The following is a 25,959-nucleotide window of genomic DNA, read 5'->3' on the forward strand; positions in this document are numbered from 1 at the left end:
AAGTCTTTATGTTTTTGTATGTCTGGGCCCGTTCCCCTCCTTTCCTTAAGTGATTCTTGACGTCCTTGGTTTGCTTTTGTTTTTGTTCAGAAATACTCCAACTCATATGACATGTTCATGAGGGGAGAGGAGATCCTGTCTGGAGCTCAGAGAGTCCACGACGCTCAGCTGCTCACTGAAAGGGCCATCCATCACCAGATTGGTAAGAGTGGTTTACATCACACCTCTGTCTCCCTCTATTGGCAACCAGTTTGAATTACAACACCAGGAATTTTTTTGGATAGATTTTTAATTTGTTTTGTAAATGTTGGTGAAAGCAACAAAATTTGGCTAAAATTCATTTTCACAACTGAAGCTCTTTATTTTTTTATGATTCTACAGATCTGGAGAAGATCAAGGCATACATCGACTCCTTCCGGTACGGAGCTCCACCACATGGAGGTGGAGGCATTGGTAAGGAATATCTTTTTTAAGGGAACCCACAGAAGCATTTTTCTGTTTTTGTAAACACAGATGACCTGTTTTATGAATCTGAATATCCAGGTGTCTCATAGGTGTTTAATGGCATAAATAAACATTTGATGAGTGACTGAGCTGTCGTCTCTCCCAGGCTTGGAGAGAGTCTGCATGCTGTACCTGGGTCTCCACAACGTGCGTCAGACCTCCATGTTCCCACGTGACCCTAAGCGCCTGACGCCTTGAACCTTCAACCATACGGACAAAACCAAGTCATCACTGGAATAACAGACACATATCCTGGTGCTGGGAAGCAATACTAATCCACAATCCAGAAAGTGAGAGGGTATAGGAGCTAGTGCCACTCTATGACTCTAACGTGCCACTATGACTAACCATTGAAGCAGTTGCAACAGTATAGTATACTTTATTGATTGGGGTACAAAGTTGTCTTACAACATCAAATAGCAGTTACATAAAAGAGAGAGAGGAGTTGGCCAGTGATTTAAGGAAGTTGTCATAAAGCTGCACACAGTTAATCCATTTTTAATCAAGGAGTCGGTGTTTGTCCTTGTACTTTTCTACAGAGATGTTAAAAAACTACTTTAATACAGATCTGAGTCCCTCTTACGACCAGCACAGACTAAGGACTAATGATTGTGGTCTCCAGCAGTATGCTTGTAACTACAGGTGTTTTGTATGTAATTAGAGGACAAAACACAAATAATAAATAATAAAAAAACGTCTAAAACAAAAACGTGTGTGTGTGTGTGTGTGTGTGTGTGTGTGTGTGTGTGTGTGTTGCTTCTGAATTCAATAATGATGACTACTGATACAAGTAATACTTCACAGACTAATATGTTGTTTAAGCATGCACATTTTATATCCCTTCCAGTATAGTGTCGATGTTCTCTCCCATGGCTGCATATGAAGCACTTGTGATCTATTAAAACACGACTTGTTGAAACACAAAAGCAAGACAAAATATTAAATGACAACCATACAGAAGGCAAGGCTTCAGTTTCTCCCCTCATTCCCAGCTGGGTAAGTGAAAGACGTAATTCACTGCCGTGCTACATACAGTGCAAGAGTAGATCGATCAATAAGTAGGCCTACTCAAGTGTTACTGATATAAAAAAATAAACTTGTATATACTTACATTAATAGATAGGAATTTCACCATTGATAACTGGTAATGCAACTTCCTAAGTGACACACTTGTGTACATGTAGCATTATGTTTAAAACACAACATCCTGGTAGACAGCAAGCTGTGCTCTAACCATGGGCTTATTCAGTAGCAGCTCCACTGACTTGAAGGATGAAGAGGAAGATGTGAACGATGTCGATGTAGAGAGAGAGCGCTCCGTAGATGTACTCCTCTGGGCTGATGGCCAACTCTCGATTTCCAATAAGAAGCTGGGTATTGTATACTAAAAACTAACGCAGGGAAAGAGAAGACAGGACACGGTTCAGTCATCAAAAAAAAAAGGAACATGGGTCTGTCTGCTTCTGTTGTGAGTGCAGTATGGAGATGCAAACCTCTGTGAGTCTGTATTTGCAGTTTATTATATTTCCCATGCTGGCATATTAATATTTACTAATTAGTGCTACACACAAAGTACAGGTCTGATGGGAAGCACAAAGAACAGAGTCTGATGGCATTGTCATTAGTTTTAAAGGTATTTGGTCATAAACCAAAGAACTGGGTAAATTAAAATTTGACTGTGATGATGGCGCTAGATTTAAAGTCAGAATCACCAGAGTTATTACAAATCATCCTGAGCGGGACATAGATGTGTCGAAATTTCATGTCGAAATTTCATAGCAAAAGCTGTTAAGACATTTCACTCAGAACCACCACAAATGTGCACCTCTTGGTGAGGCTAAAAGTAATAGTCAAGGGACCAACAAGGACATTAAGAAACACCTCCTGGGAACCTTGAATGTCTGTTTAATTCAATTCAAATGAGCGTTATTGCCATAGCAAGTGTAAAACAGAAACATGTATAAACAGGAGAATTGTGATTTTGCTTTATACACAACATAATTATGAAAGCAACACTTTTGTTTTTGCCCCCATTCATTCATCATGAGCTGTATTCAAAGATCTAAGACTTTCTCTATGTACAAAAAGGCCTATTTCTCTCAAATATTGTTCACAAATCTGTCAAAATCTGTGTTAGAGAGCGCTTCTCCTTTGCCGAGATAATCCATCCACCTCATATCAAGATGCTGATCAGACAGCATGGGTATTGCACATTTGTGCCTTAGGCTGGCCACAATAAAAGGCCACTCGAAAATGTAAAGTTCCAACATACGGCGCAAAGCCACAGATATCGCAAGTTTTGAGGGAGCATGCAATTGGCATGATGACTGCAGGAATGCCCACCAAAGCTGTTGCCCGTGAATTGAATGATCACGTCTCTACCATAAACCATCTCCAAAAGCGTTTCAGAGAATTTGGCAGTACATCCAACCGGCCTCACAACCGCAGACCACGTGTAACCACAACAGCCCAGGACCTCCACGTCCAGCATCTTCACCTCCAAGATCGTCTGAAACCAGCCACCCGGACAGCTGCTGCAACAATCAGTTTGCATAACCAAAGAATTTCTGCACAGTAAACTGTCAGGAACCATCTCAGGGAAGCTCATCTGCATGCTCGTCGTATTCCTCAGGGTATCGACCTGATTGCAACTTTGCACATTGAATAGGAGTTGACCAACATTCCACAGGCCACAATCAACAACCTGATCAACTCTATGCGAAGAAGGATCAGCATCTTGATATGCCACACCTGTGAGGTGGATGGATTATCTCGGCAAAGGAGAAGTGCTCACTAACACAGATTTTGACAGATTTTTGAACAATATTTGAGAGAAATAGGCCTTTTTTGTAAATAGAGAAAGTTTTAGATCTTTGAGTTCAGCTCATGGTGAATGGGTGCAAAAACAACAACAATGATTAGTTGTGCCAATTCCTCTGTTGGATGTTGAGAGAATTTTAAATTTGACTGAAAACTGTTGGTGTCCCTTAATGGAAAAGTCATGAGATCACTAAAGAATAAAAAAGAAAGAAAGAAAATGAATGGGAAAATTGTCATGAAATTAACTGACAATCCCATTCAACACTTTCAATTTTGGGTATGGTCTTTCCATTTGCATCACTGTAAGACTAAAATATCAATTTACAAAAGATTATACTGCATAAATTGATAGGCAGATTGCTATAACATTTCCTGAGCACATTCATGGTCATATAATAGGGTTTTCATTTTTCTGATCTCATGGCCTTTCCTCTTGCACCAACATCAAGACACACCTGATGGGTCTGGGGCTCTAGAAATAGCAAATTCCCAGCTTGGTGTTAGGTCTAGGGAGCAATTGTGTATGACCATTATGCATCTTGTTATTCAGCAATAACCTTGCAATACCAGGATGAAATGCTCTCCTTAAATTTGTGAGCGCAGACTCACCAGAGTGTAAACAATGGCTCCAATTGCAGCGTAGAGCATATGCAGCCAAGGGACCTGTTGAGTGACATAAGAAAGGCCCCTGAATGTGAAATCAGCCACACAGATGCACCCTACTGAGCTGCTACTCCTCACACTGAGAAACAAGAGTAAAGAGAATGCATTAAAGAACTTGACCAAAGAGCCCTCACGTATTGGAAGGAGAGGACGACAGCTGTAACAATCCCAATGATCATAAGCAAAACGGCAGAAATAGAGAGAAGTCCCCCGCAGGAGGTGAAGTCCACCTGTGATGAGAAACAAGTCATTAACAGGATGAAAGTGAAGTTCATACACTTCAAGCCACATGAAAGAGAAATCAATTTGAAAGAGAATCAGAAGAGGGTAAAAAATAATATATATATATGTATAAATATGGGTTGGATGTGTCATGTTTCAGCCAAAAAAAATGTAGCTTATTCATCTTAAGTTGCATCAGACAGAGAAGTTGGATTCACATCTTATTGCAAAACGTTATAAATATTTAAAGGAACTCAGTGCCCCATTGTAATGCGAGACAAAGGCATTCTTTTACACTGACAACAAAGACATCCTCTGACAAGCCACAGGCTACCGAGCTACAGAGAGACACAGTTTACATCTCCATCTACCTTGGTTTGGAAGCAGAAGATTGTGACAGCTACACAAACTACTGCTGTTATTCCCATGGCGAGAAACACCGCTTTTGTTTCATAATAGCTGCGAAAGATACGCATAGTGATTAAAACAAAAACACATTAAACATCACAGGATTTAACACACCATTATCAAAATGTAATGTGTTTGTGTGTTGTGGTGTATTGCCCGAGCTGGAGGCAAACACTAACCTCGAAATTGTTCCGGCCATGAAAGACAAGGCAAGAGTCTGCAGGATTAAACATGAGAACAATGTGCCATGAACAACACAGGGGGATTAAACCTTTTCTGTTTATTTTTCTTTGTTTTGTTTTACTTTTACAGTCTTCAACTCAAGATATTATTTCACTATTCACAATATGTTCTCACTTATGCCATATGTATCTGCTGGACCATAACCAACATTGGCTTCTCACCTGCAACTAACAAACAATACTTACAAATATTCCCAGCAGCACCAGATTCCATGGGAAACGCCTCCTAAACACAAATTGCAATGAACATTTTAAAATCTATACAAACAGATGTTTCATTACTGGTTATGAATATTTTTTTAAAAAGCACATTAGCAGTATGCTATTTTTTAACTTCTTCAGACAGGCATTGCTTACCTCGGCTCTTTGCAGCAGATGAGAATGCAGTAAACTATAATATAAACCACACTATGGAGACATGAATCACTGTTGTTACTATATATAACAGCATGGCATGATTATAATAGCAGTGATGGTATTAGATAGTTGCACATTCTATTTATGTTTTTATTTAACTGCACTGAATGCATGTTTTTGTTTTGTTCCTAGAGTGTCACTCACAACGATGCCCAGTAGATGCCAGGGTATCTGATGACAAACAGCCTCACTGGGTCTCTATGAAAGCACAGGCATAAGGGATCATTCAGAAGTAGAGTGTTCCTCACCCTCCACATAGATATAGTAAGCAGTGAGACGGAATATTAGATTGGGATGAACAGGGGGCACTTACACAAATGTAAAGACAGCAACAACTGAAAAGGTGACGGCAAGCTGTGCTGTTAAAATTAAGTAAACCTGCCCACAAACACAAAACCAAGCAGTTCTGTTGAGCACACAAGAAAACATTTCAGTGGCTGTAGATGAGATAGGTCATTAGTCAGGATTGTCATTGGCACTCTGAACAACAAGAAACACACAGTAAAAGTCTGTGTGATGTGATCGATGGTGAAAATTCTTACCTTCCTAATGAAGGCATGCCGAATAGATGTGCTCTCCCACTGGGTTCTCAGAAAATCATCCATGTCTCCTGCAGAATTGGGAATAGTGAAGTGGTAATTTATACTTATTACACTCTGGGGCTAATCTAAATATAATGCAGGATGTGATTAACTAAAGTCCTGTTAAATTTCCTCAGAACCTTGGTCGGACGTGAGCACTCCAGCAGACAGAGTTGGTATTGTGGTGGGCACCCCGGATGGAGAGAAGCCAGGGGCTGCCCACATCCCGGCCTGCGGGTAGACACCCTCCTGGCCCCAGTAGCCAGGCGGCCCAGGGCACATGCCAGGTCCGGGACTGTAAGATGGAGGTGGTGGAAGAGGGGTGCCATTCTGTGGCTGGTATGGGTAGTTTCCATTCTTAGGATGGTGCAGTGCGTCCTCATAGGGTGGAGGATTATCAAGTTTAGACGTCATGATCTTGCCAGACCACCTTGAATAGAGCACCTTGTTGATCAGCTACAAGTGTAAAAAAATATCCCCACCCTCTAACTGCTTAGTTTGGTCAGTATGTTATTAAGAATTATTCAATTCATTATTATACACAATTAAAACCACCTTGTCACAAAGCAACGATCCAAAGTTCTGTTATTGTCTGCTGAGCTATGTCTGTGTAGGCTACTTGTAACAAACTTGTAAAACAAGAGAACAATGACAAAAATGATAGCCTAACCTGACTTTCAACATAACAAATTAACCTAGACAAAGAAAGAAAGAAAGAAATGTTAATTACCTTGTGGCTTTAGTTTAAGATGGGAACACTGTGCCCTTCAGTCCTTCTCTCCAGGGAGGTTTGCAGACTTGCACCACGGGAGGATGTCATCTTTGTAATAGGATATGTTCACTGAAACTCACACTGGTACTGATGTGTCTCAGAAAGCATGGAGACTCTGGTTGCTCATGATCCTATTCAAAATAATAAAAAACAGAATGTTGGGTGTATCTGTGTCCTGCAAACATTTATGGATGTTACTCCCAACGTTGAGTTGCTTTTTAAGCAGTTGTCCTGATAAAATATGTTTCCACAAGCATATTATATTTTTCTTCTAAGTTGACCAACATTTAATTAAAAAGGCCCACTATAAAAGCTACTGTATTTTGTCTCATTTTGAGGAGCTGTTAATGAATGTCCCACAAGGAACGTTAGGTGTCGCTAAATTATTTAGAAGTCGACTGAAACCTGGCTCGATTCCATTTTGACGCCATAGCTACGCAATTACTTAATCAAGGTGGAACGAATTTATAGCTATGGCACCGTCCCATGTGTATAGAAGTGTTATTGTATTTTATTTGTTACAATATTTTAATATAGGCCTGCATTTAATTAGGCTACATGTTAATTTCCGTGTGTAGCATGACTACATTGGCCTACTTTCCTTTCGTTATACAACCTTGTGTTGTACAATGATAGCCTAAATAAATTACCTTTATACCTCAATGAATGTGTTCATTTCTTAAATTAACGTTTAATGGAAATACGTTTAACCTAAAAATAATGTGTAAACCTAAGTTATACTTTCAATCATAGAAAAGCAATTTTCTTGACACAACGTCAAAAAATGTTTCTGGGACGAAATAAAAACAACGTTAGGTTATGTTAATGACTTTATTTTTCCCCACACGTTTCATGAAGCACAATCACAGCGGACTGGGATATGATGATATGAGAAAAACACACAACACATTTTAAATTTATTTATTTATATTTTCACAATTAACGCCACTTCTGATACAAACATTTTACGACTTCTCTCCTCCTCACAATCGTGATTGTGTTTGCTCAGTCCTAAACTCTCCTTTTCTTTGAAGTTACTGTTTGTTAAATTTGTATTCTGCAATAATAAAAAACTTTCACTTCTCTTCCGTGGTAGGCGTGTCCCTTAAGACGTCATTACGTTCCGCACAGAGGCTATGGCGCTTCTTCCTGACTGGATGATAACGCTGGTTGCCACCGTATCCTTCTTCTGTATATTCTGCATATGTGTTCGCTACAGACGCACAGGACAAGTGTTTTGGAGGAAAGTGTTGACCAAAATAATGGCCCGCACGGAGAAGCCGTTGTTCCGAATCGCGTAAGTGTTGTATAACCTTCCTTAAGAAAACAAGATTTTGTTATCGTGATTCTCGTTGGCGTAGCTTAGCAACATCTAGTTTGATGGGACGAGGCCGTCCAACCAAACTCTATTCAAATATGATCCAATTTTAAGATGCTTTGCTAGTAGACTTAAATTCTACCATTGAAATTTCAGTATAAAGCCTTTGCTAAACTGTTAATAGCCACTGTTTTATTCGGCATGCCTACGCGCCACAGATGACCAGTTTGGCAAATTGTTGTAAGAGGAGACGTTGTTGGAGGAGACGTAACGTTAGTATGTGACGTTATGTAGCTAGTTAACGCTAGTAAATTAATTCGGCCACCCTAAAATTGCAGATACGACTCATATACGCCTACTAGGCGTGACCACCCTCCCTGTCTTTTGAAAGATGTAACTACATGGTGTAGCAGTATCAACCCCAGCCACCAGGCACACTGTTTTCCTAACCTTCTGAAATGTTTCCCAGGTACACACTCTACACCAGGACCAGATTGGGCTACATGTACTACAAGAGGCAAATGAGGAAAGCCCGAGAACATTACCCAGCTGGACATTCCACAGCTCATCCCATGGAGTTCAATGGTATGCAGCAGTCTACATTTTACAGTTCACTACATTCATACAGTGTCGCTCATATGTTCCACGGTTATTGTGGGGAGATCCTGGCTGAGTGCCATCCACAAAAACAGAAAGCCCCGTTGATTGGGTCATAACATAATGCACAGTGCCACATGTTGTACAGGATATAGAGGTGTCATTACCATCAGGGCAGAGGTGCTATCATTTCAAGACACACTATGCACAATATACAGTATGTATATATTTTAGTACTACATGCCTGCTTCTACCATATTAAATGAAAATGTTTAATATTGTACTTAATTTGTAATTATCTGTCTGCCCACAGGTATCAAAATAATTCCCATCTCGGTACTGTCTGACAACTACAGCTATCTTGTAATTGACACGGCTTCCAGTGTTGCAGTTGCTGTAGACCCTGCAGACCCTCAAACAGTTCAGGTGAATGCCTCTTCTGTCAGTAAAAGATCTTTTCAGGGGCTTTTCATGCAGATGATGACAGAATTACTGTGCAATTAGCTTTTTCTGTCACAAGAAGAGATAGCTATTAGTAATTCTAGTGACATAATTCTTGACAGCAAGCCACTTTCATCAAGCCCACAAATCCAAAGTGGCTGTGTGACAATTGTGCCTTTCTCTTACTTAGTCAGGTATTGTAAATTGACTCCTCTGGTGTTTGATTGTTACTGCAGCCTTACAAGCAAATGTATTTCACTGCAGCTATTGATTGTCAACAGCTTTAGCTCAGCAGCATCACAAGTCCAATTACTAATGCCATACTGTGTCAAGAATCTGAAATGTTTTGCAGCTCAAAGGGCTTTTGAGTAAAAGGCTGCTGAAGTGTTGTTTTATATGCTGATTTAAGGTTTAAACAGCACTTGTAATTTTTCAGGCAGTCCTCGAGGAAGAAGGAGTGACGTTAGAAGCAATTCTCTGTACACACAAGCATTGGTGAGTTTTATAGTTTTAATCCATACATATTATTTTAATGTGTGGTTTATGTTTTAGATTTTATATAGGCTATAAAACATGAGGAAATGGGACTGAACATACCAAGTGTGACAAAAGATAACAAAAAACTGAACACTGTGTCAAGTGAACACTGTTTTCTCATGCACATTATTGCTGGTGTTCATATAACGTGTTTAATATCTAATCTTAAGGAAGCTCATACACTAATGTGAAATACACTTAAAAATCTGCTTTCTGTTCCATTTACAGGGATCACAGTGGGGGAAACAAAGGGTTGAAAAGGCTTCACAGTTCATGCAGAGTTTATGGAAATGCAGCTGACAACATTCCTGGCCTCACGCAGTAAGTCCCTGCTCGCACAGTATAGCACTGCTTCCCACAGAATCCGTGTGACTGTACTCTTGTCCTGTCTTCCTTCCTCTGTCAGCACTCGTAGCAGCTGACTTCACAGTAAATTATCATGGTATGATAAACATGGGGGGCGAGGGGGTCGTCTTAAGCTAGACGACATCAGACTAATGGAATTCAGTGTATTTTCTAAAATGATGATGAAATACATTTTATATTTATCTTCGTTTGTCTTCTCAGCCCTCTCTCACACAAGGACTCGGTAACAGTTGGCCATATGCATTTTAAGGCCCTCTTCACTCCTGGACACACAGTGGGCCACATGATCTACCTCTTAGATGGCCGGGGGGTTGGCGCCCCTTCCAGCCTCTTCTCTGGTGACCTGGTGTTCCTCTCAGGATGTGGTGAGTTGCAAGAGAACGGGATCCACAGAAATAATCAGATAGAACCAGAACACACTAAGGAATAGAAAGAAGAAAAGAATACAGAGCAACAGAGACCTCTGATGTGGAATCATTCTACACATAATGCAGGTCTTTGTACTCCCTAATGGGCCACTGAAAGACTGCAGTTGACCAATTAAAAAATTTAAGGTAGCAATGAAAAGGTCTAAAGTGTGAAGTCTGGACATCTAAATGTCGAGCCGATACCCTCTAAAATTTGCAGATACCCTGTGAAACCTGTTGTTGTTGTTGGTGGTTTCAGGGAGGATGTTTGAAGGCAGTGCCACAACAATGCTGTCATCTCTGGATACAGTCGCCTCCTTGAGTGATGATACTTTATTATGGCCAGGTACGAAAATCTTCACAGTTGTCAGTGACTCTGTGGCAGTGTTTGTGTGATGTGGATGTGGTGGCCAACAAATGCATTTGTTTACAGTCTTATTATGGGTTGTATGGGGGACTTACATAAAGTGTAAGCTTTTAAGTGTGCTTTAGTTTGGTTTGAGCATGACTTTTGTTTCTGTGTCCACTGGGTATCCCTCAGGTCATGAGTATGCAGAGGACAACCTGCTGTTTGCTGCTGAGGTTGAGCCACGCAACGCTGCCAGGGAAAACAAATATCAGTGGGTGCTGCACCAGCGAGGCCAGAAGCTGTGCACGGTGAGAATAATATATGGCCATTGTTATGCCGCTCTAGCACGCCATCCCAGAAAGTATTCATGTTGTCTAGCACCTGGGAGCAAGGGCTTATCACCTGGCCTACAGCGTACGTGTTGTCAGTGCCCCGGCGCTCACTCTCCGCTCACTCCCTCCTTTTCCAGCCTCTCACAGTTCGGTCTCATCTATGATATAGTCTGCAGCAGCGCAAAGGTTCTCTGTTGAGTGACGTGCCTCTCCAGAATTTAGATTATTTTTTTATCTGCCATCTACACAGCTTGTCACTACAGGCATTATAACACTCTTGTACCTCCCACTGAACTTCAAAACTCATTGACTATGTAGTTGTCTTTGCATTATGTGCATGTTTGCTAAATGAAATATGGCTCGTCTGATTCCTCTGAAATAATTTTTTGATCTTTTGGGTTGTCTTTTAAGATGAACATGATGTGCAGATCAGAGGTAAAGTTATCATGCAGAAAAACAAACTATTGTGAGAAAGTTGTATAAACTGATGTTTAATGTAATGGTGCAGCCGTCTTGTCGAATTTTTGGCCGTTTAGCAACAATACTAAAATGTCACCAGGGGATTTTGAATATTAGTGAGAGAAGCAAATTCAACATCTCATGGTGCACGTGCAGCTTGGATTGTCTTCAGAACCACTTAAACAAGGCCAGACTAAATGCTGTTGATATTTGAAGGCACCTTGAGTCTGCTGTTTGGTAATAAGCCTTTTTAACAGCAGGCATTTCGAGTTATAAGAGCAGGGAAGGCACAGGTGTTGCTAATACAATTGGCTCTTGGCTATTTAAGTGTCCCAGCAAGCCATGACAGCATGACAGTGAGCCAGCACACAATACCAGGACCCTGAAACTGAAGCAGCTAAATGGAAGTCAGCCATCATTAATTTTATTATTTACTCCGGTGATTACAGTGACATGTGTCATCCGCGAACAAGGCCTGTATTTTTTGATTGTTACCATGCTAAAATTAGATGAATTCTTGACAAATGATCAACTATAGTGGCTTATCTGGCTGGCTGTGATACTACCTCATATGTGGCTTTTTAACAGTGCTGCTTTTGCTCGATATCCATTAGCTACGTATTAGAATTTGCTTTCTGAAAGACGTGTTGCTCAAAGCGGTTTACATTGAACAGTATGATAGAAGAAATTCTTCTTGTATTAGCTGCTTTTAACTTCAGTGATCCAGGGTTTTATCATCTGGATTGACAATCAGTGTGGATTATGCTCAACTAAATGGTAAAAGCTAAGTTACTGGTTTACACTCGCGTGTCATGTGACCAGAGCGTAATCGCAGCCTTTATGATTAGAAAATCTTGTTTTATCATATCGCGATAATATCGCAAATGCAATTAATCGTTCAGCCCTACTTGTTACCCACAATTCTGTTCTGCAAATGAATGGCCGATATGTGAGTCATTGTGATCGCCAGAGAGGGACAACACTCATCAGTTGTGACGAGAGCTGCTCTTTGACGCTCACTTCCTTTTCAGAGTCCCTCCACTATCGGAGACGAGAGGCAGTACAATCCTTTCCTGCGCAGCCACTCTGCGGATCTTCATCTGGCCCTGGGCCTCCAGCAGTACCAGGACGAGGACTGGACTCAGTTCAGGGCTCGGGTGCTGGAGGAGCTGCGAAAACGCAAAGACCACTACAACAGGAGATAGAAGTGGTAACACTAAGACCAGAAGTTGGCTGAACACCGACGAACAGAGGAGGGTGCTCACCTGAACTGGAAGTGGTACTAAAACAGCAAACTGCAGTTGTAAAGTAACGATGAGCGCAGCTCTGAGGTACTGTATTAAAGGCCACGGCTGTTCAAAGAAACCAGTTTTGTAAATTTAAAGGGGCATTGAATAATTTATGACTTTTATCAACATGTATCAGAACCACTAGTCACAACTTCATTACTGCATGATATTAATCACAAAGCCTCTGACCTCTTCATATACTGTATATTATGCAAAAAAAAGTTTTGTTTATAAACAGAACAATGTGGCCTCTTTAACAGAGAGACATAAACTGTAAAATTTACTAGTAGGTGCAACCAGATTTCTGATTCTGGTGTGTGAAACACAGGTTGCTGACTAGTGTGCACACTACATGGGTTAATTTAGCATGTTAGGTACTGTGTTTTTTTTATTGCACAACCTGGTTTATTTTTAAGGCAAGTGATAGGCTGCATTGTTTTAGAAGCCATGAAGATCTTTGGTACGTTGGCTCTTATTTGGTATGCTGGTTTCACATTTACCGTGCTGCTGAAGAGTCATTAACCTCGCTGTGGAAGTTGAGATTTTTGGACTTGAGTATTTGATTGTGAAAGATAGATTTTGTTATTATTTTCAACTGTAATGGTACCATTCATTTACAAAATTACACACACACACTCTTTCTGTTGTTACTTTGTGTTAAAGTCAGCACAATGTATGGAAAAAATATTTTCACATAAATCTTTGTTTGCTGAATCCAACACCCAATTCAGTTTTACCTTAAAAGATGCATGTGATTGTACAGTGCCCCCCCCCCCAGTTTTAGTGGTTACTCTACACGAACATGAACAGCAACGTATGTGAAAGACTGGACTAGTAGTAGTACTTTGGAACCTATGAAACGTGACTGAAATTCTGTTGAGGAGATTCTTTCCTATGGTAGCCTATACAATTACCCATAACTGCCAACAGTTATAATGAAGATTATTAAACACACAGGGTGGGGTTGAACCAAGTAATATGTAGGCATACACTATGATTTGCAATCACTTTGACTTTAGTTTAAAATGTGTATTGTGAAAGATCTTTAATTTTCTTTCTATGTTTCTATTGTATGAGAATATAATGTGACGTTGACTGTGGCATCATAGTCTGCAAGGAATGTTTTTATAGCCAATTTAAAGCAAATTTGTACATATTTTTTTAATATATTGGAAGATTTGTTATACTGTGACAAGTCAATGGATGAACGTTATTCCAGTATAATAAAAACAGTCTTCTTCCCATGCACATTTGAATATGCTTTTCATAAAGGAAGCCTGAAATGGCGAGAATGCAAACGAATGAACCTTTTAACCTTTTGAGGCGATACAGCTCTCTTCAATTCCTCTGTTGCTCTTGCAGAAGGACTTAAACCAAAGCACCTTGTCCCCTGGTGCTTGTTGACTAAAATTTTATTCTGTTTGTTTGATGCTGTTTCGCATCATATTTGCATATGTTTGAGTTATGAATACCGCCACATGGGAGACTGTTTTACTGCAGGTTACGTTTTAATGAGGAAATATGAAAGCAAACTCCTTCATTAGAGCGGTGTACGTGTTATTTGTTGTCTTTATGAGTGTTCAAAACTGAGAGCAGAGTTATTTCTCCCCACTTCTGTAACTTCCCTCAACTCAAAAAAAGAGCAAAACCTACTTTGTGCACATGTAAAAGATACTCTATAAAAGCAAAGTGTTATTATGAACACCTGTGCTTTTCTTACCATAACATTTCAAAATGTCTGCTATGAAAAAAAAAAACTATTACAGATAAGTTTTTGTAAATAAAGCAACATAATAACCATGAATAATTATACAGGGATAGGACAAACATATGACTTGACAAGGTAACAAAATACTAAGTGCTCATTTTAAGTGATTTATTTCATTGTAGTCTTAAATTTAAAAAAAACAAAAAAAACATGTGATATGTATTTGCTTTATATTTTTGGATTTTATCACATATAATACACTTTCAGAGCATTTTCGTATGAGACCACATTCAGTAGCTATTGCATGTATATTTTCACATCTGCATTTGTAGAATCCTCTGATCTGCCAAGTGCACAACAGAGTCACCACTGAAACTACGCACACTGTTGATGGGATGAGTAGATGGACTCCGCTCCGCGTTTTCACTCTGACTTCCGCAAACGTCACGTGTAAGGAAGTGGATGCGGAAATATTCGTCGAACAGCAGGTAGTTTACAGCAGGTAGTTTTCAGCAGGACCCTGGCTGTTACAAATCACAGCTTGTCGGTCAAGATGTTGAAGGCTGTTATTTTAATTGGAGGCCCCCAGAAAGGTGAGAATAAATCTCTTTTCCCGTGTTCAGAGTCAGCTCTGCCTGGTTAAAGCGAAGCTGGGTGGCTAACGCTAACAAGCCCTCCGAGGCTGAACTTGTTTATATCACTGACGTGGCAGAATGAGAGGGCGCCACACAAACAAAACAAAACAAAACAAAACAGGAACATTTAGGACTTCATAGCTCAATATTTTTAACACTGACTGCCAACATGTAAATAAGTGTAAATCAGTTCGGTAGATATTCAGCCCGTCATGTAACGTTAGTAAACAGATATTAACTCAACTAAGTGGAGATTTCACAGGGATTATGTGCTGCCTTGTGTTTTAATTTGCTTCAATCCTATGTTGAAGTTATTTGTCTGTAAAGAAGGACATTTAAAATGCAACCTTTCTGAAAGAGGACAGGACATCACTTATAATAATAATATATTTAAATGTTCTGTTTCGATGCACACACTAGAAACGTGAGAAAACGTGTCCTGCAATGTAATCAGATTTGCATGTAATCCCCCATATTGCTTTGCAGGTACAAGGTTCAGGCCGCTCTCATTTGAAGTCCCCAAACCCTTGTTTCCAGTAGCTGGTGTGCCCATGCTGCAACATCACATTGAAGCATGTGCCAAGGTGAGTGACACTGCAGTGCTGGAGTCACTGAGCAGTGGATTATTAGCAAATGTAGTTGCGATTGTGGAAGCTAAAGTAGATTGTTTAAAGGTAACATCGTGAATATGTTATATATTCAAGTGGGCCTGGGCAACCAGATGGTTAATTGTGGTTTTAAACTATTCTTTATGGTCACATGACAGACACTTGCCAAACAGTTATAAATATAAGGTAGAACATTCAAAACAATTTTATCTCTTATAATCTTTTTTCAACAAATATGCATGAGTAAAATTAAGTAAGATCTTTTTCAGTCTGTTTTCCCTCAACAAAATTAACATCTTATAGAAAAATTAAGTGCTAATTTGTTCATGATTCAAATGAATTGAATCAAACGTTTATGGAACATTTGTAATATTTATCGAGGATAATTATATTGCTATAATTATTGTTATCATTTTATTGCCCAGCCCTATATTCAACTTACAGATTGTATCTAGTTAGTAAGAAGTTTTTTTGTGAACTTATGTTTTAAGTTTGGCCCCTTCATAGCATCACGTGAATCCTGAAGTTGAATCAGTCTGTATTAGCCTAACTGGGTGCTAAATAGTAAAGAGCTTGTTCTCCCAGTTGCCCACCTGGTTGGTGGTAGGTGGCTTGTGATTCAGAGAATAGCCTTTAATGAAATCAATCCAATAATGAACATCTTTTGTCTTTCAAGGTACCAAATATGAAGGAGATTTTGCTCATCGGCTTTTATCAACCAAATGAAGAACTGACCAGATTCCTGTTTAATGCACAGCAGGAGTTCAAAATTTCCATCAGGTAAACAACAGAGCTCAAAAACAGGTAAAACAACAGAGCTCCTAGGTACCTTACTAAACAAGTGCAGACATATCTATTACTTGCATATTGAACTGTATATATGTTATATGTACTGTTGAGGTATCACATTTCGTAAAAACATTTTTTACAGTACAAGGCCTTCTTTCTTCTCTTAATTACACATCATTGTGTAAAGAATAGACACCAGTTAAATATTCTCAGATGCTCTGAACTGTGATTTATTGTTTTTTGTTGAATGCGTTATTAACAGAAATACTAATATATTGCTTCTCTCAAGTTAGTGTTTTCTGTACAAGTGGCAGTACTTTTCCTGTTGTGGTGTACTACCACTGCTGAATCACTGCATTGTTCTTCCTGGCTCTGCGCCGCAGGTACTTGCAGGAGTATGCAGCCCTGGGCACTGGAGGGGGCATCTATCACTTTAGAGATCAGATTGTCTCTGGCAGTCCAGAGGCTTTTTTTGTTCTGAATGCTGACGTCTGCTCAGCTTTTCCTCTCGGAGAGATGCTCAACTTCCAGAAGGAACATGGAGAACCAAACAGCTTTGTTATCCTTGGGACAACGGTGAGATTTCATTAGTGACAGTTGTAGAACTTAGTCAAAGTAAAACTCCAAAAAGCTTTTCTTTCGATATCTAGCGTGTTTAATTTTTGCTTCTGCCATTTTTCTCTTATCAGTCAAACAGAAAGCAATCCATGAATTATGGCTGTATTGTTGAAAACGAGGAAACAAACGAGGTATTAAACCTTCCTACCATATTTCCCTAAATAGTCAATCATTACTATTTCATCTTGAAATCAAAGCTACTTGTCTTTTTTTTAAATATTTTTATTCAGGTCTTGCATTATGTGGAAAAGCCGAGCACATTTGTGAGCGACATCATAAACTGCGGTATATACCTCTTTAACCCAGACATCTTCCAACATATCGGCGCCGTCTTTCAGAAGAATCAGCAGGACATGTTGTTGTGAGTTGAAGCTCCCGTGAGGGATCTCTGTGTGGGAATGCATGTGAATACCATTTATTCCATTTCTTTTCATTTGTCTTTTTTCCTTCCATTCTCTTCCCTTCCATGATTTCTGTTTCCTCACACAATCATCAGATATCCATATGATGGGTAAGTTGGTACATTTAGGCTGCACGGTGCAGTAATAGGGTACTTAGTGTATGGTTTGAGCTGTAGATAGATAACTCATAATAAGGCTGAATGACATAGGGGGCTTTGTGAATGTTGCCTGTGCCCTCATTCGTTAGCTTTTTATTTACATTTACTGTTGATTTTTATTTGTTTATCTTTTTGCAATTTTTGTCCTTCAAACAGGCACTAATGGGGAACTCCAAGCTCTTTGCTTGTCAGAGATTAAAGGAATAGTTTTACATTTAAGGAAATATGCCTTTTCACAGGTTAAGTGTGTAAGTTGTAGTGGCATCTAGTGGTGAGGGTTGCAAGTTGCAAACATTGGCATAGTCACCACTCACCTCTATTTTCAAGTGCGTAGGAGAAGCCAACATGCTCTGTCGTCTCTTGTGCTAAACAACATTTGTTGATCTTCCATTTGTCCAAATTTGACTTCTCTTCTTACTTTCTTCTACCTTCTATTCCTACTACTTCTTCTTCTCCTTCATCTTCATACATATTCAACGTAGTTACAAAACTTGCATACAAACATAGTCATGTATTTTATATGCATTTCTGTCAGTAGATCCTCCTAAATGGTACACACTGGACCTTTAATGTCAGAGTGTTAGATGGAACGACTGATGCCACACTCATCCGTTTGGTATAATAGCCAGCAGGCAGTTAGCTTAGCTTAGCACAAACACTGGAAACAGGGGGAAATGGCTAGCCTTCATCTGTCCAGAAGTAACAAAATCCATCTACCAGGACCTCAATAGGTTTCTAATTAACCAAACAATTCATTGTTTTACATATGGGACTATTTCTTGGATGTCTGGCAACTGCTCAAATCCAAGAAACATCCAGCACTAACCTGTTCTCAGTTGTCACACACTTAGGTTTCTGTACACATTAAACAAATGAGGTATAAGATTAATTTGAGGTGCTGCTTGGCAGGTTGTTACCTTTGAGCAGAGACGGGCTAGCTGTTCCCCCTGTTTCCAGTCGTTGTACTACATTAAGCCTCCTGGCAGCTGGCTTTAGCTTCATATTTAAAGGACAAATGTGAGAGACGTATCAATCTTCTCATCCAACTCTCTGCTAGAAAGCAAATTTCCCAAAATGTGGAACTTTCCAGCATTCTCTTGAGATATCCATATCCGGGGGTTAAAAAAAGATCTCTGATGTTAAGTTTACTCTCTGTCCAGAAAAATGGATCCTATTGTAGCTTGCTCTCCCGAGTGTCAACACTGCATCCTGCATTTTGTAATGCTCTTTTCATCTTCTTAAGGGCAAGTAGAACTTAACTGGCCTCCTCATGTCTTTTTATATTCACTTTTATGTTGTCCCTGTTGGTTGTTTAGGTTAGCTAGCAAGAACTAATTGGATAGCTTGCAGTTGGTGAAACTTTGTGTTACATCGTATGAATTCTTGCTCTATTTGTTAGTTGCTATACTCTCAGCTTCGCTTTTCTTGGAAGTTAGACAAAGCTTCCTGTCTGATCACAGCCTAAATGTGCATGTGGGCAGACTGCACCCTGGTCACTCACAGAAGCCATAATAACACATGGGATCAAGTTATGGATTTGTCTCTATTTTTTGTTTTCACTTTTAGTGTTCTCAAATGTTCACTGTGGTATAAAATCTGGCACCCCGGGAGTCACATGAAATATATTACCAAAGGTCAAACCACACTATGCATAAACCTGCTAACATCATTAGCACATAAATCAAGCTGGGCACTGAATCAGCAAAATTTGTTGAGCACATCAGAGATACTTGATAGCAACGAGAAGGGTTATATTGCAAAGTCTCTCGGGGAAAAGTTTCCCTCTAACCACATCCCCTCCTTTTTGGTAAAACTTCGATTATGGGTGCAGTTCTTTTAAAATATTAATTTCATCAATATTTAGCACTCTGTTTCATCTTGGGGCTCTCACAATACACTACTGCCAGAGACCCTGATTAATATGGAACATGTAGACTCTTCTACTTAATTTTTTTTGATCACTACTAGGTAATCAGCTTTGGTTTCTACCCGGCACTGACACCATCAAAGTTAGTATCAGTGATGATGCTCTCATTTTATTCTAGGGGTGAGACTGTAGGGCAATAAATTCATGTTTTTCATTGGCTTTAATAAATACTTTGGAGGTAATGGTGCCACTGGGTGGATTTTGCGCATAACTGGATATTTTAGAAATATCAAAGACTATTTACGTACAAGCAGGGTAAAGAGACAGCAATGGGAACTCCTCCTCACTTCTTAACGTCTTGTCTTCTTTACTGGCACAGTTTCTAGTGCAAGATAATGATAGTACAGCATGTTCTGTACTTTTAAATTACTTATTAGTAAAAAGTTAAAGTTGATCACAAAAGACTTTAAAATGAGTATGCTTGGGCTAGCCTGCAACACAAGCCTCCGGATCCTGTCAGAATGCATTGCTATAGAGAGTGAACCCTAAATAAATTTTCAGTTTATAGTATGTTTTTCTGTTTAAATCCCAACTTTGACGTGATTTCATTCTAACTTTGTGCACAAGATTGTATTTTAAAGAAATGAGACCCCTGGCCCTGGTTTGTAACTTGATGCCATAAACTGATCATTTGTCTCTTGCAGAGAGGAGCCGACCAACGGCTGGCACCGCGCAGAGGCCATCAGGCTGGAGCAAGACATTTTCACTGCCCTGGCAGGACAGGGCAAACTCTACGTATATAAAACCCTCCGCTTCTGGAGCCAGATTAAATCCGCAGGGTGAGTGCATATGTCATAAACGCTGTCACATCCAAAAGGACATAAATTTGTCTTTGAGACAAGGCTGTAGCCAGTAAAAATGTTGGAGGAGAAAAGAAACATTGGACTGTCATAGATACAGACTAGCTTAAATAGTATTGTGCTTTGAACACCAAAACAGTGTGATGTTGATATCATTGATATTGGTGTCATCAGAAATGACCTTTGTAATCTTTTCCCAGGTCTGCTATTTATGCCAGTCGGTTGTACCTCAACCATATCACACAACTCATCCTGAAAGACTGGCTTCAAATAAGGAGGGAGGGCCCAAAATAAGTGGTAAGATTCATTAATCTTTTGTAGCTTTGTTCATTCCTTATATTGTAGACACGTTTATTCATACTTCCTCTCATTTCCCTAGGTAATGTCTATATCCATCCTACAGCCAATATTGACCCCACTGCTATGGTAAGTATTATTGTTATGCACTTAACACCGTAAGTGTATACAAGTGCACATGTGCCATTAACAGAATGCGCTGTTATGAAAAATCTGCAGCTGTTATTGGGGGGGAAGTCAAATACAGGTGTATCTAACTTTTCTTTTTCCAATCTCAACCAAGTTGGGTCCCAATGTTTCGATTGGCACTGGTGTGACTATTGGTGCTGGGGTCAGAGTTCGAGAATCCATCATCCTCCATGGTGCAACTCTACAGGTGAGCCCCTATGTTTCCATGCCATTTTTGACTGCCACATAAATAGGTGAACTAACTCTTAGATTTAAGGCTTTTGTTAAATCTGAGAAGCCGTTACCAAAAAGCTATTAACTTTACTGACAGTATAACCATCAAGTCTGGAATGAAGCTAGAACTCGGACTGAGGGAGTTGAAGGCAAATTTATCTGCCCATTTTACTGCAGGTGACATCTTAACATTTCATTAGGCATTATCCACATTTCAACTGTCTAGCATTTCAAATTCTCCTGAAGTTATCTTTAAGCTCTTCTGTCACACCAGAAATGTTGTTGCCTTTGCTTTTCACAAAGATGTCATTTTTAACAATTTGGAGGGTGCCATAATTGAATCCCATGTCTCCAGTGATGACTGCTTTCCTCCAAAATGAATTTAGACTGCGGGTGACTTATTGGCTTTCATTGCATATTGCCTGCAAGGAAAATTTGTTAGGTGAGCTATACTTCAAAATAAACACTGCCTGATTTTTAAAGTACTCTGATTTGACCATGCTCACTGAGTTTTTTTTGAATGCAGGAAAAATATTTAATATAGCCTATGTGGATACCTTAAACCCGTACAATTACAGTATCTGCTGATGAATGCATGAATATTTAAAAACTTTTAACTTAAGAGGTTTTCTTTCATGTTGTTATTCCTGTAGGATCACTGCTGTGTTTTGAACAGCATTGTGGGATGGGACAGCACCATTGGCAAGTGGGCAAGAGTAGAAGGGACCCCGAGTGACCCAAACCCCAATGATCCCTACGCAAAGATTGACAGCGAGACCCTGTTCAGAGATGGAAAACTCACGCCCTCAATTACTATTCTCGGTAAGCATGCTCTGACTGTAATTGAAACTTTCATTCCTCTGATTATTTTTGAATATTCTTTATGTGCAGCCTTACTGAATTATTCATCTGTCATCGTCTCTATCTGAAGCACTGAGTGCTCATTGTTTTGAAGTGTTTACACAGCACATCCCAGATATCACCTGTCAAAATAATACATTTGATACTAGAGGATCATTGTTATTTGATTTTCTATGACATTCAGTGATGTTTTTCTTTGCCTGTTCAGCTGTGGTGGAAATTGATGTTTAGGCTTTACGTTAGCTACATTTAGTTTTTTTTTGTAAAGTAAAATACATCACATCTGATATGTCAGGAATACGAGTTACAACTGAAATTTAATGTCTTGCGTCCTCTGTACTGTACTACACTGCACAGACTAAATGCAGCCTTGCTTTTTCTTCTCAGGTTGTAACGTGAACATCCCCTCCGAGGTGATTATACTCAACTCGATTGTCCTCCCACACAAAGACCTCAACCGCAGCTTCAAGAACCAAATTATTCTCTAGTTAATCTTCCTCACGCTTCTGTGCACTTACTGTCACCGGTGAGGGATGCAGCTGGACACATGCCGGCACTGCCTCTGAGTGTCAAAAATGAAGATATGGGACATTCATTAAATAGTTTTTAAAAGATTTAGAAGATAAATTTTATATATTTGTCCTCTAGCCTTTATGCATCATTTGGTGTCAGCAGCATTAGAGAGAGTCTAATCACGCATGTTGATTCACCTTGAAAAATGCTGTCATGCCGAAGGTTTATATTTGTTTTTTATTAACTTTACCGAACTGTAAAATTAGTGCAGACACCAGTATAATATATTTGGTTGGATATAATATAATGTAAAAAAAAAAAAAAAAAAGGTTTATAGACGACCACGCTCTGTTTGTCAAGGTCACCCATGACAAACTTGAGACTTGTTACTTCAGTGTGAGAAGAAGAATTATTAGAAAATAAAAATCATTGGCTACTGACTGTGGTTAATTTCTAGAGGTGATTACTTGTGTGTAGCCCTGATTAAAACTTTTTAGCATACTCATTGTTGATCTCAGAAATTGACTACAACCATAATAAATCAGCGTGCTTGAGATTTACATCGCAATCAGATAATGTTGCCTTTTAAAATGTGAACTTAGCAGGGGACCTTGAGATTCTGCCATATAAGCAGCAACAGTAGATACTTAAATTAGGCATTTGCAATCACTGGAGGAACTGTTCCAACTTATGGATACAGCACATTAACATTTACTTATTAAGCCCTCAAGCATTTGTGATCACTTGAGCACTTTTGTTCTAATTATTGCAAAGAGAATGTCTATTAAAGAAAGGTGTAAATTGTGAGACTGGAACTGCAGCATAATATGTTTTAAACAAGTCTCTTCACAAAGTACCCTCCAATGAGTGAATGCACATTTTCATCCATGGTAAGTTCATTTCAGATTTCATATGTAGACGCTTGTGCTTTTTGCTTGTTGTTGATTGAGGTGCCTTACTGCTCCAAAACCTCATGCCAGTCTAGGGCCCCCTCATTACAGTGTTTTTATCCTCTTTGTGGGATGTTCATCAGTTGCACTACAACCTTCATGCTCCGCACATGAAATGTGATCCTTAAAATCATTAGATCAAACAGGCTTCGTGCTCCCGTTATAGTGAAACTTAACATTTTTTATGCAGAGAACAGTAGGGCTTGTAGACCACTTGCTGACATGTCGATATCTTGTTTTTCTTCTGCCTCTCAGTGGGAAGCGTAGTCCGTGCTTGGGTCTGAGCAGGTCAGCGGAGGAAGCACAGGAAATAGGATTGGAATGTTAAAATAAGAAAATATCTAGGGCAGAGTGGCAAAAAAATAAAAATAAACATCAGAAGGGGAAAGGACAGCAAAGGTGACATGTGACAAAAGCTAGATTCAAATCCCTCCCATCCAGTCTTCATGAAAGGCAATTTAGCTTTAGGTGAGCTAGAAGACATGTCAGCTGTCAGAAAGTCTGTGTACTCAACTTTTTCAGTCAACTTCAAAAGCAGAGGTTTTAGCTTCCCTGCTCCTTCAGTTTTCGTGATGGCTTTTCTTTTCTTTGTGTTTTTTGGGAAGGTTGTTTTCATCAATGTCTTAATTGTAGGTTGGCTGTATGTTACATTCGTTGTTATCACCTGACAACATTTACAGGTCCACTGATACCATTATTAATTGATATTATAATGTGAAAATAGTACATATGAAAAACATTTTTTTATAGTAATCTGATGTTACGGGAATGGAAATGTCACACCTACTGTACACTGTGTCTCTAAAATAAACTTGTATGTGATGTCAGGTGGAAAAGGAGTCTAGGATGTCAAAGCATTGTCTGAATCCAGAGTGGACCACATAGGAGTTCAAACCCCCCATTTGTGCTGTTTTTCTTGACATTGCTGTTTCTTCTTTTAGTGTGTGTTTTTGTATGTGTGTGTACTGTGTTTGAAGATGGTTGCTAAGCATCTGCACAAAAAACACTGCCAGTTCTTTTCAGGCAAGGACAACACAATCAACTCTATAAAACGCTTTGGGGACGTTGGAGCAAAATTCAAATAAAAAACAAAATGCAGATTGTAGGGCCCCCTGTGATACCTGCACAACAGAACATACTCAGTCATCTCTTGCCTCTGATTTGCAGACTGGTTATTTGCACTCTACTCTGAGGGGTAAAATTGGACAGAACTAGTCAGTTTCACTGATGCTGAAAATGACATGTTGGATTAAATATCTTCTCTCACTAGATGAATTATATGTCTAACAAGGAAAATCACAGAGAACCAAGCCATCCTACAGGCAACTAAAGCAGGCAAATGTGATGAGTCTGTCTGGTCTGTGTGACAATGTGGATTCTTTGTGACCACAAAATTGTACACACATACACGTGAACGTTTTACACACAGACAAGTCATTGTTGTGCCAGGGGATGTGTTTAACACAGGGCAGTCAGTGCAGTACAACAGGTATTCTGAAATTGAAGCGTGAGGAAAGTCAAAGTGTCTCTCTTAGCCTTTGGAAAGCCTCCAGGGGCAGGGTGCATTGTGTTTTTAACAGGAATCTCTGTCGAGGACACATGTTAGAGCTTTGAGTTGACCAAAGGGCAATAGGATGTGACAGTACAACATTGTGTAACTAGAAGGGATTATGAGGGCACAAAGGTGCTTGTAAATTTTCACATTAGTGCCAGTTTAGTAAACTAGAGCTGCTGGCGGTGTCAGGGTGAAGTCCCACAGTGATGGAGAAACACACATCTGCATGGGAAAGTCAAAGCAAGCACACACATATCAGGTGAAACACTTCCATTTGGAGGTCACTACACTTTCATGCTGAATTTCCTAACTGTCATTTGGGCAAAATTATCTTTCCCAAATGTATGCTTTATACTGTAGAGAGTAGTATGTTGTAGCATATGTACGATCTTTAGATATTATCTTAATACACAGGTCTCTCATGCTTTGGCCTTCAGCTCTTCTAGTCTACATCACTTTGCCCCACTTTAGCTCTATCCCTCTTCTATTTGGCATTTTTCTAAAATGGCTCCAACCTCTGAAAAGATTGTGGTCTAAATTCCAGACTCTTTGAAAAAAAGTATCTTGTATGTAAATGTATTTGTAACACTAATCACTGTCACTGGGTGTGATTCTTCATGTGATGCAATAACTAATAGGGAATAACGTGTTTCTTTGTTTTTTCAACATCTGTATTCTTTTTGCTTCTGCGTCTTAAGACGTGCAAATCATTTCCAAGATAAGCCTAAATACCTGAGGCTTCCATTAAGTGGCTGTGGAGTTAGACTGTGATGAGAGCCTCCTTTAGTTCCTCTAAAGCAGGGGTTTTCAAAGTCTGAGAATGTGGGCCTCTCCTCAGACAAAGCTTAGAAAAAGGTGTCCCCTCACCCCCGCTTAGTTTACTTGCTTAGTTTTGCTCAGTTCCTGAATGCCTATAGGATCATGTTTGTTATTTGATCCCATAGAGACACCAAGATAGCCTAAGGCATGTATTAGATTCTGACAGATCCCTGATAAAGTGGGGGAAAAACAGT

General features: G+C 39.5%; 4 protein-coding genes across 4 annotated transcripts in view; 3 read left to right on the forward strand and 1 right to left on the reverse strand.

Moving 5' to 3' along the window:
- dars1 (aspartyl-tRNA synthetase 1) overlaps positions 1–1,213 on the forward strand; it is a 31,796-nt gene extending 30,583 nt beyond the window's left edge. The window contains exons 16-18 of the mRNA XM_038720209.1: positions 91–202; positions 382–453; positions 611–1,213. Of these exons, the coding sequence (XP_038576137.1) occupies positions 91–202; positions 382–453; positions 611–702 (276 nt within the window). The 3' untranslated portion in view covers positions 703–1,213. The remainder of the gene's footprint in view (positions 1–90; positions 203–381; positions 454–610) is intronic.
- LOC119903909 (protein lifeguard 3-like) lies at positions 891–6,290 on the reverse strand. The gene is made up of 11 exons (XM_038720210.1): positions 5,998–6,290; positions 5,819–5,886; positions 5,590–5,654; positions 5,421–5,474; positions 5,217–5,267; positions 5,046–5,085; positions 4,797–4,834; positions 4,581–4,668; positions 4,122–4,217; positions 3,934–3,987; positions 891–1,895 (listed from the first exon to the last, which is right to left on the reverse strand). The coding sequence occupies exons 1-11, from the start codon at positions 6,269–6,271 to the stop codon at positions 1,746–1,748; spliced, it is 978 nt and encodes a 325-aa protein (XP_038576138.1). The 5' UTR covers positions 6,272–6,290; the 3' UTR covers positions 891–1,745.
- Positions 6,291–7,741: 1,451 nt separating this feature from the next.
- Positions 7,742–13,972, forward strand: pnkd (PNKD metallo-beta-lactamase domain containing). The gene is made up of 9 exons (XM_038720212.1): positions 7,742–7,926; positions 8,417–8,532; positions 8,858–8,970; positions 9,422–9,480; positions 9,751–9,843; positions 10,090–10,253; positions 10,555–10,641; positions 10,837–10,952; positions 12,467–13,972. Exons 1-9 carry the CDS (start codon positions 7,766–7,768, stop codon positions 12,638–12,640), a joined length of 1,083 nt encoding a protein of 360 aa, XP_038576140.1. The 5' UTR covers positions 7,742–7,765; the 3' UTR covers positions 12,641–13,972.
- Positions 13,973–14,869: 897 nt separating this feature from the next.
- gmppaa (GDP-mannose pyrophosphorylase Aa) lies at positions 14,870–24,491 on the forward strand. The gene is given in 13 exon segments (XM_038720211.1): positions 14,870–15,025; positions 15,554–15,651; positions 16,352–16,455; positions 16,848–17,040; positions 17,154–17,213; positions 17,313–17,443; positions 20,213–20,347; positions 20,569–20,600; positions 20,603–20,665; positions 20,748–20,794; positions 20,949–21,041; positions 21,721–21,889; positions 22,316–24,491. Coding segments are annotated over 13 exon segments (1,266 nt in total). The 5' UTR covers positions 14,870–14,985; the 3' UTR covers positions 22,417–24,491.
- The last annotated feature ends 1,468 nt before the right edge of the window (positions 24,492–25,959 follow it).

This window comes from Micropterus salmoides, unplaced genomic scaffold, assembly GCF_014851395.1.
Source record: "Micropterus salmoides isolate LMB-PRFRI ecotype aquatic unplaced genomic scaffold, ASM1485139v1 Ms_hic_scaffold_15, whole genome shotgun sequence".
NCBI classification, from domain to species: Eukaryota; Metazoa; Chordata; class Actinopteri; order Centrarchiformes; family Centrarchidae; genus Micropterus; species Micropterus salmoides.